The sequence below is a fragment of the Magnolia sinica genome, chromosome 9 (assembly GCF_029962835.1).
Source record: "Magnolia sinica isolate HGM2019 chromosome 9, MsV1, whole genome shotgun sequence".
NCBI classification, from domain to species: Eukaryota; Viridiplantae; Streptophyta; class Magnoliopsida; order Magnoliales; family Magnoliaceae; genus Magnolia; species Magnolia sinica.
The window spans coordinates 3,681,369-3,691,638 of NC_080581.1; the positions used below are offsets into that span (position 1 = coordinate 3,681,369).

The following is a 10,270-nucleotide window of genomic DNA, read 5'->3' on the forward strand; positions in this document are numbered from 1 at the left end:
AATGATAGTTTATACACGGGTGGAACCAGTGAGGAACCGCACAAGTCCGATTAATCAAACGTAAGAAGCCAATGAATCCGCTCGATCACACAAACATCAACTTTAGCCTCATGATTTACTCACATAAGGCCCTAAAATTCTAACCGACCCATCGCTAACTGATCAAGACAATCATAACTAAATTAAAGATCTAATCGAAGCCGAGTCAGATAAGGCCCGGATCTTAACTAATAGACCAAATCAACCTCGTTACTCTTTTTGCCTAAAACCGACGGTTTAGAGTAATCATGACCAAACCTCTGCTTTCACTAGTTATAAATAGGCCACACTATGAACATAGTTAATCCAAATCCTAATCATTGTCCCTGAGAAGTCTCAATACTTAATTCATTCTAGAAATGCCCCGATCTTTCGAATAAGCTCTAGACCGCTCGTTGGTGGGCCACTAGTTTCAAAACTATAGAATAATGTCCGTCTTCTGGGTTTGACGTCCATCACGGGAGTTGAACCTGGGTGCTGTCCAGAACCGTTCAACTTGAGCTAAAGGAGGAGTGTATGAGAAGTGCAAATATCCTAAATGAATGAACTGAAACTTAAGTGAATTGGGTCATCCACTCTTATGTAATGTTGAGGATTTCGAACCATCGGTTTACGACTAAACTTCACACATGGAGTAAGGACATTTTCCTGCTCATATCCGTATAGCCGCGGCCCCAATCGACCCCAGGTGACCGTTGAATAGACTTCTAATTATATATGTCGATCGGCGCATCCAAATGGCGGGCCGATCAAGTCCATACATAGATCATCATTAGGGTTAACTATCATACAGTGTATATCAATATGTACACCCCATAGTGGGCCCTAGAGCTTAGAAAGACATTCCCATAGGTCTAGTATAGTAAAAACCTAACACTTGGGGCCATTTCCACCAAATCTGGCATTATAAAAGGGCCTCATTTGGGCACCCCCTCTCCCCATACGATTTTACCCTAAAAGAGAGAGAAGAGAGGAAGGGGAGAAGAGAAAGAGGAGAGTAAAGAGAGGAAGGGTGAGTGAAGAAGAGAGAGAAGGTGGACCATAGGCAAGGTGGGCCCAAGAGAAGTCAATCCTTACAACTCCTTCCTTCTTCCTCTAGAGATCCCACATCCACCGCACTAAATTTGAATTCCAACCGATTGGGGAGGTAAGCACCCATCTTCTTGAGATCCTTTGTGTTGAGCTAGATGTTGCATGTAATCCTAACATGCAAAGTTCATTTGACTCAGGGTCTCTACGAATCCACCCGCAAGTTGGCAATCTTAGGTCGTTTCCCAAGAATCCCAACGATCTATAGGTGCAGACTATTATTCTTAGGTGGTCTAGCACCAACTATACTATGAGCCTAATGATTTTGATTGCTTGAATGATGTATTTGAAAATTCTAGAGAAAACCTAGAATTGTATGTTTTGTTTGAAATTGCACGAAATGGTATGTTCGTTTAGTTTTCACATGATGTTGTTCTTGCCTCTCACATGATTTGCTACAATGGTTGATTATATGTTCATGTCTTGTTTGATTTTTCTCATAAGGCATTGTTTTGTAACATGTGTAATTCCTTATTTCTTGTGTCATATGATTTCATGAAGTGTGGAAAGTGTTTAACTTCCTCACAAACCCACACCACACACTTGCACCCCTAATTCATATCATGAAATGCTTTGCTTGATAGAGAAATTTGAAATTTTATGCTAGAAGTTATGGACGCATGCTTCACTTATGTTAGATGTCAACCAAGTTTGTGGCATGTTATGAATTACCCTCCACCTTTTGGTTGGTCAGGAAAAATGAGGAGAGTGAGGGTAGTTCTGTTGGAAGGACTATCCCGGGCTAAACCCATGGGCTTGGGAGAGTACGGAAGGACGGCAGTAGTTGGACTACATGGGTTGTTCGTACCCGATGTCGTCTGTCCCGTGTTTGCCTAGACCTGTGTGGTATAGCCTGTTACTGACCAACCTTACTTGTTAACCCTGTTTTCTCACATATGTATGGAACCTAGAACACCCTACAACTGATGTAGCCTATCGACAATCAAATTGAAACTGGTCCACCGCCTCGTGAGCTAGGCATGGTGGAATGAGACACTGTGTTCGAGCTGTCAGCTTACGCTGGGGTGCCGCGCCTCCCCATAGTGACCGCGAGCGATCCCTTTCTCTCGGCAGTCCCCATGTGCTTGAAGTCGGGGATGGGGAACCCGACGGGATCAAGGATCGTGGGGTCTCGGTCTCATACGTTGGGGGGCCTTGGCCTCACAACTAGATCAGGGCATTGATACGTGGGGTGTATCAGAATCTCCATTCTATTGAATGAATGAACTTAACTAAGAACTCGATTAACACGATCGCATTGCATCGCACTAGTTAAGGTGGCGACTCAGTAGTCGAGGTGGCTCTGAGGGAGTATTGGTCATACGTGATCGTTAGATGGAGTCACTCGAGAGAGTGTTGTGGCGAGGGCATGCATCATATCATCTATCATACATATGCATTAACAAGATTAGTTAGGTATTTATGAATGATTATTTTTCATTAAGTTCATAATATAATTGATGTCTGTTACAACTTAAGATTGATAGCACCCACTAAGTTGATCACTCACTCCCACTCTGGGACAGTGTTTTAAAACACCAACTAGACGTTTTACTAGATGCAGGTGAGGCGGAGATCGACGAGCCGAGCGAGGTGAGCAAGGATAGGGAAAAGGAGCTTCCCTGCTTCCAGACTTTCGATGGATCCTTTTAGTTGAGTTCGAGCTACCGCGGGGTATGGACCAGGGCCCTAGTCGCTTTGGGTCATGTATAGGTGGGACTAGTTCCCTATTTAGATGATTCTGGATTCGTTGTCTGGATATTTTTATATTTAGTAGCAATTGATACTACTTTATGACGTACGTATGCTTCCTGCCCTGCTAAATCTTCCATTATTGATGAATCAACTAAATGTAATCAAAATATGAAGCTTATTAGGGCATCTATGACACCTGGGAATTCGAGAGCCGAGTTCTTACACGGCCCTCGGAAACCCGGGGTGTTACAAGAGTGGATTTTAAAATCAACAGAAATCCCTCGTGGAACCAAATGCAATTCCATCGCACTTGATTCCAACATTTCTCATATTTTCTGTTATGGGAAAATGTAGTCTGACCACCCTCAAGGTTGGCTCGGGTTGACTAGCACACATTCCTGCGTCATCTCACCTAGAGAAGCTAAAGTTCGTGCCCCCAAGCACAGCCTTCAGCGGTGCACATCCCCAAGCCACCACCTATGTACCTCACGAAGACTGTCCTGAAGTGCCCTGGTCAGTCCAGCTCGGGTCAGGACAGGCACAAGTAGTAAATCGGTTCGCTAAAGTTGAGCAAGAGCTCATCGAGAACAGATGAGACCAACGAGAAGACATGTCCAACCTTCAATTCGGAAAAGCCAATAACTTAGACAACCAATGCATAACTTCTGAGCTCCCCTAGTGAAGCTCAGTCCATCCCCAGTCAATCGATGGGTTTAGCTCGGTTCTGATCACCTCGGCCATCTCCGAGTGATCAACGGGCTCAACTTGGCTTCAACATAGATACACGATGGGTCCATACCATTTTGACCTATCTCTTCGGCTGAGCAAGTGACCTTCTTCGGCTATACACAACTCCAAAGTAATTGTTGACGCCCACCTCTCGCGTAACCGTCCACCACATGATTCCAAGGTAACTACCCACAATCACCACTCGCGCACATCTTGCCTAATGATTAAAGTTGCACTTGAGATTGCATACCAACCCATCATACATACATTATAAATATAGGATGGACCCACATTAATGAGGTACGCATAATCTCTTACCCTAAATCCTTCTATACCATTAAACTCAGATTCTTAATCTGTATTTGGCATCAGAGGGTCTCCTCCTGCTCTAACCAGGTTTCCTTTGCTCTTCTCATGTGCAGGTGCTCCGAAGTCCCAAAGAAGGCGGTTAAGGTTCTTGCATGAATACTCTCCATGCGTTGGATGGAATTGCATGGTAACAAAAGCAATCCTATCCCACCCAATCTCATCTAATATCTGCGCAAAATACCCCTTATCAATATACGTAGTGTCTACTTTAATCAAATTTTACCACGTGGAGGAACTTTAGTTATGCAGTATCCGAGTATCCGATTGCGTCATGGAACAAACGGTACACATCCAATGCACTGGGTATGTAGCGCAGAATACGCGCGGGGCTCTTCCATGAGGCTTAACCCACGTGCAGAGGCAGATACCCTGCAATGGCATTTTCGTGATTCTCAACAAAAGGAAGGGCGGTAGCACGTTCTTGATCCTTTATATTCAGCAGAGCTCCCTGCCAGACGGACTTCTCTAGCAAGTGCCACAGATCTGAAATTAGAAGAAAATAAAAAAAAATTCAAAAGAAAATTGCCGAAGATGTGCCCGACGAAGCAGAATTCCAACGCCGGAACCCGATCCGAATCCGGCGAAGATGCCGCATCCGATGACTGGCGGGACGAGGCAATCAACAGCGGATCGTTAAGACACGTGGACCTCCACAAAGGATCCAATGGCTGGGCCTCGCCCCCTGGCGAGCTCTTCCATCTTCGCAGCAAGCATTACTTCTCCAAGAAGCAGAAATCCCCCTCCGGCGACTGGCTCCTCAAACCCGCCGGCGTCGATTGGCTCCGGTCTGCCGGCAAGCTAGAGAACGTCCTCGCCCGATCGGACAACCGGATCATGTCCGCCCTCCGCCGGGCTCAGTCCAACGGACGGTCGCGTAAAGCCTTCATCTTCGCCGTCAATCTCCAAGTCCCGGGCCGTGAGAACCACAGCGCGGTGTTCTACTTCTCGACGGATGATCGGATCCCTCCGAACTCACTCTTCTACCGGTTCGTCCATGCCGACGACTCGTTCCGGAACGCCCGGTTCAAGATCGTGAACCGGATTGTGAAAGGGCCGTGGATCGTGAAGGCCGCGGTGGGAAACTACGCGGCCTGCCTCCTCGGCAAGGCTCTGACGTGTAACTACCACCGCGGCGAGAACTACCTCGAGATCGACGTCGACATCGGCAGCTCAACGATCGCCAGTGCTATCCTCCACCTGGCGTTAGGGTACGTAACGGCCGTTACGATAGACATGGGGTTTCTGGTGGAGGCGCAGACGGAGGAGGAGCTGCCGGAGCGTCTGCTGGGCGCCGTTAGGGTAGCACAGATGGAGATGTCGTCAGCGGCGTTTGTGGATTTGACGGAGAGGGAGACGACAGTTATGACGGCGGGGGGATCGAGGAGTGGGAAGGGCGGGTGTTGCCATCGAGGCTTCTCGAAGGTCAACCATCACGGACCGTGCTCAGAAACCGGAGAGGACGGAGATGGGAAGGAAGGTTAGGGTTTTCTCCTTCTCCTTTTTCATTTCTTCCCATCCTACCCCTCTCTTTCTTTCTTGTTGCCTATTTTGCCCCTCTGGGTTTGATGGGTGTAGATATAATGGTAATAATAATAATATTTTAACGGAGAGATTAACCTCAATCGCAGGCATTTCTTTGTTGTATCTTGTCTTCTATCTCATTACTGTATTAAAAGAAAGAGCTTTGCATTCATCTCGGAGGAAATTACAGTTACAGATTGCGCACGGCTACAATGCGCACCGAGCTCTCCGTGCGCACGTATCTCCCGTCATTAAAAGGCCTTTAGCTGGCGCGAATCTAGCCTGCATTTTCAGAAGCCGGTTTCTAAATGCGGGCTGAGGTCCCCATATTCCCGCCTGTAATTATTCAATGGTTGGAAATGAGCGCGCACCAAATCTCCGTTCGACGCACCGTCCGCACACAATCTTTTCCCTGTAAAAGGGCACCGATAACCGGATTTTCAATGTGCACAGTGCACTCCGAGAAAATAGTCTGGTGGAGTGTGATAGATGATATGTAGGCGGCTATAAACTACTTAGAGAATATGCATGCGTGGAATACGAATAATTCAAATTAAACTGTTTCACGTTTTGATGCACCTTGAAAAAAAAATTAAAATCATTCGATTAGTGGCCATTCAGTGGACGGTTAAAAATGAAGAATGTCAATGGATGATCTTATTTCAACAAACAAGTGTCCACGAATCAAAGGGTTAGAATTGTTCAAGCAATATGATTCAGCTTGTTTTATAATTTAGTTGTTCTAATTTGAATTAATACATGCCATGTGAGCAATTTCTGAGTGCCTGCACATCATGAGTGCTACTCTGCCAGAGTATCAAGTAACTCCTCCTTGTTGAAGATAGTGATAGCTGGCAACCAGCATGCATTTCAAATGTGCTAATTTTCCAATTCCCATTTCATTTTGGAATGTGTGCTGAGATTCTCGTCCCATTTATCAACATGGCGGTATTTATGATGCACTTTCCAGAACTAGATTCTTGAAGAATCCAACGGTTGTGTACGAAAAGATGGAAATTAAATGACCATAAAATTTTTTGGTATTCACTTACTCTTGCAAGAGTCTCCTTACATGGCTACCATTGGAAAATAAATGGTCCACTTCTAGAAAAACCACGTGATCAGAGATCCCTGCCGTCCATACAAATGTGAGTAAAAAACATCACCCCTAGATTTCTTGTAAGCCATTCCTTGTATTATGATTGGGGTTTTTGTTTCAATCCTTTCCTAGACTAATGGGGTAAAAAGCTAGACTTTGGATGCAGTAAGATCCAAGGGGGGCGTTTGGATTGAGAAACTGCTTTGGAAATTAATTCAATTTCCATGGGGTTGTTTGGATTGGGGAGAATATTTTTGGAAATGAATTTGGTTTTCATGAAAATTGAATTAGCAGGGTAACTCAGATCACTAAAAAAGCATTAACATTGATTCTCCAAAATAATAATAATAATAATAATAATAATAATAATAATAATAATAATAATAATCTTGATTTGACAAGGTTTTGGCAGACAACTAATGCCTTTAATGATCTTTTTAACATTTTCATGTAAAACTGCATTTCAAGTGAAAGAAAGGAATTATTATTGTTGGATTATGCAATTTTCCATTAGCTGTGGACGCCGAAGCCAAACAACCATACGAAAAAGCTTAGGCTCAACAAGTGTTTGTTGAGGCCTTTCCTCTTGGGCATGATCCTGGGATTTGTTTAAATACAGGAATCTGATGCTTTCATTTTAAAGAACTAATTCGGTGCCTCATGACTCCCCATCAGTAATGGCCACTTACGGCACACTTGATTTGCCCTTATCTACTTGAATTAGAGGTAAAAATGTAATAAATAAATTTCACACAGTGGATTCTTACCTCGAAAATTGGGCAAAACTCAATATTAACTGGTGTTTTTAAGCCATAATACCATATGCCCCACCATGATTTTTGTGTTATATTCATGCCATTCAGATCATTTTAATGCATGAGCACAAAAATGAGATGTATCTAAAGTTCAAGCATACTACATCACAAAAAGTAGCCGAGATTGAATGCCTATCATTGAAAACCTATTGGGGCTGAAGAAGTTTTGGATCAAGCTGATTTTCCCTGGCCTTATAAACAGATTGAATCTCAAACAAACATCATAGCAGGCCCTACTTAGGTTTAAACCGTTGATGTTAGTGTAGTCTACATGAGCACTGGATCTACCTTAATTTTGGGCTCATGTCTTAAAATGATTTCGCCCAAAATGAATGGATGGCCTGAATAAAACACATGCATCATTACATCATAATGTCTTGGCACGGATACCCAGTTTGCCTCCGTTTTCGAGTCAAGACCTATCCAAAAATGTCAACATCTTAGGCTAACTTTCGTTGAAACATTTGGTTGTGCTAAGTTAGGTCAAATTACAGCTACATGTAGCGAATCAAACAGCCCCTTCATCTGACGGCATTTCACCGGAGGAACTGAATTCAGTGGTTTCAGGCATAGGGCCCCACTATCATAGTCATAATAAGCCTTGGACCCAAACCAGATTTGGTTATTACTTTGTGAATCTGATGCAACCGTCCTTCCTTTAAATCTTTAAATTGAGCATGAGAAACGTCCTATCCTTCACTTTCTAGCTGCAATTTCACATCTGATCCCTGCAAAAGGTTGGCCCCCAATAATAATCATCTGGGTGGAAAGTAGATAGTCTATTTATTAGGCTGGCTACTCTGCTCAACTAAATGGACAGACGGTGATATGACTCAATGTACTGTTTATGGCCCACTTGATGAGTCGATTGTTCCCATTTTTACTATCATGGTATAGTCCACTCTCTACAATGGTGTGGTCCACTCATTTCACGGCTTGGATGTTCCATCGTACGAGAATATTGTCTCTAACACTGCGAAAGAATTAGAAAACCTATCTTCCATCAGTTATCCATGCATGTTCCCTGCATGTACATCAATTACGAGTATTTGAACCGTCCACTTGTCATCAGATCATCCAAGTCCTTGAATTGGCAACCATCACATGGCAAGTTGAAGGAGATTCTGGACCGCATAAACTCAACAGGTGGAATCAAACGGTTATGATCATCAAGATCAATGTATTGATTTTTAGAGTTGAATGTGAGCCATTGAAAGTTTCCATTATTCTATTCATCTAAGTTTCTTTTAGAGTGGCTCATATAGCGTAGATTCCAAAACATGGACGGTTCCTATCATCGGACCACTCAGCATGTCAGCATGTGTGCTTCGGTGGGCCTCTCATATTCAACATTCAACAGTGATGGGTGATCGGAGGTCCCGATTATGGGACGTGGTTTGGCTAGTGACCCCAACACCAGCCAGCAGCTAGCTGGTGTCAAAGCTTTGTGGGCCCCACCATGACCATGTATGTGTTTTATTCAAGCTGTTCATCCAATTTTCCGTCTCATTTTAGGACATGATCCAAATCTCAGGTGGCCTGCACCACACGAAACGGTGGGGATTGAACACTTACCTTTGAAAAGTTTTTGGAGGCCAACAATTGCGGATCAAGCTGATATTTGTGTTCTCTTCATCCATGTGTTACCTTATCGGTAGGTTGGATGACAAATAAGCTTTACAATGTGTTGGCTTTCAGCTTGGTTTGATTGTGTGCGACCTCTGCGGGCTCGATTCAAATCAAACAACTTTACCCAAAGCGTTATGATAGGCAAATACATCAAATGTGAATAATGTATATGACTGAGACATGAGAAGATCGGTTGCTTATTTAGCCACTCATAATATGGTTGTAAGATGATTACGCAATTGTAAAAGAGTGAGGTTTTTCCTCTGAAGATTGGTTGCAATTTGCATTCAGTGCGAAATAACTCTTATAAACGGAAATAGTCAAACAAAGGGAAATACATCTGGACAACCATAGGTAACAACAATAAGATGCTTTTCTAAAAGATAAATTAATTATAATGATACCAAAAATAACCTAACGTAAAAGCATATACTTAAATTATAGGTAAGGATTACTACTATTAGATTATAATTAAGGATTGTCGCTATTAGATTATAACTAAGGATTACCGCTACTCTTAGGATAGAACTAAGATATAATAAAAAAAGAAAATTTAATTTGTTTGTTGGATTGATATGAAATGTCTTGCTTTGTTAATTTTCTCCGCTATTTACAGGCTTTTTTTGATGGAGAAGAATCATATAAATGATACGCTTCATTCAACTGTTACAATCACATTTTGGTGTCCCCTAAATTTTTTGGCCGCTGCTTTATTCACTATTTGCACGCCTTACTTGGCTACTACCCATCTCTAAATGATGTGTTCTAATCATTTGACACTAGCTGTTATTCCAAAAAACACGCTCCACATATCCCAAAAGATAGCATTTGTGTTATGTAATACTTATGTAATGGCACATGTCTTCTTCTAATCGGCTCAACTAGAATTAGTGAACAACACAGTAGACCTTACTAAGTTTATAATGGTGGATGTTCAGTCAACGTTGTTTTCCAGTAGTGTACGCTACCTAAGACTTAGATTTGCCTATTTTTGAACTTATGTCATTAAATGATATGAAAAAAATAGATGAACAATGTGGATAAAACATGTACATCATGTTGGGGTCTACAGAACTTTGACACCAACTAGATGACTGGTATTCTGTCACTAGCCAAAAAGAATCCAAAAGGACACCAACTAGATGACTGGTATTCTGTCACTAGCCAAAAAGAATCCAAAAGGACGTGGGAGTTGGTGTGGAAATCCTTATTTTATTTATGCATACGGTTGAGATTTTGATGGGTAAAGTCTTTTGAGTGAAGGAGAGGATAGAGAGTTTTATTT

At 42.8% G+C, this 10,270-nt stretch overlaps 1 protein-coding gene across 1 annotated transcript; it reads left to right on the plus strand.

Annotated features, from left to right (window-relative positions):
* Positions 1–4,370: 4,370 nt before the first annotated feature.
* LOC131256684 (protein ENHANCED DISEASE RESISTANCE 2-like) lies at positions 4,371–5,543 on the plus strand. Its single transcript, XM_058257672.1, has one exon. It carries the CDS (start codon positions 4,453–4,455, stop codon positions 5,401–5,403), a length of 951 nt encoding a protein of 316 aa, XP_058113655.1. The 5' UTR covers positions 4,371–4,452; the 3' UTR covers positions 5,404–5,543.
* Positions 5,544–10,270: the final 4,727 nt, after the last annotated feature.

What these genes read in the sequence shown, in the direction of transcription:
- LOC131256684 (XM_058257672.1), top strand. Translation starts at nt 4,453, where the DNA reads ATGTGCCCGACGAAGCAGAATTCCAACGCCGGAACCCGATCCGAATCC.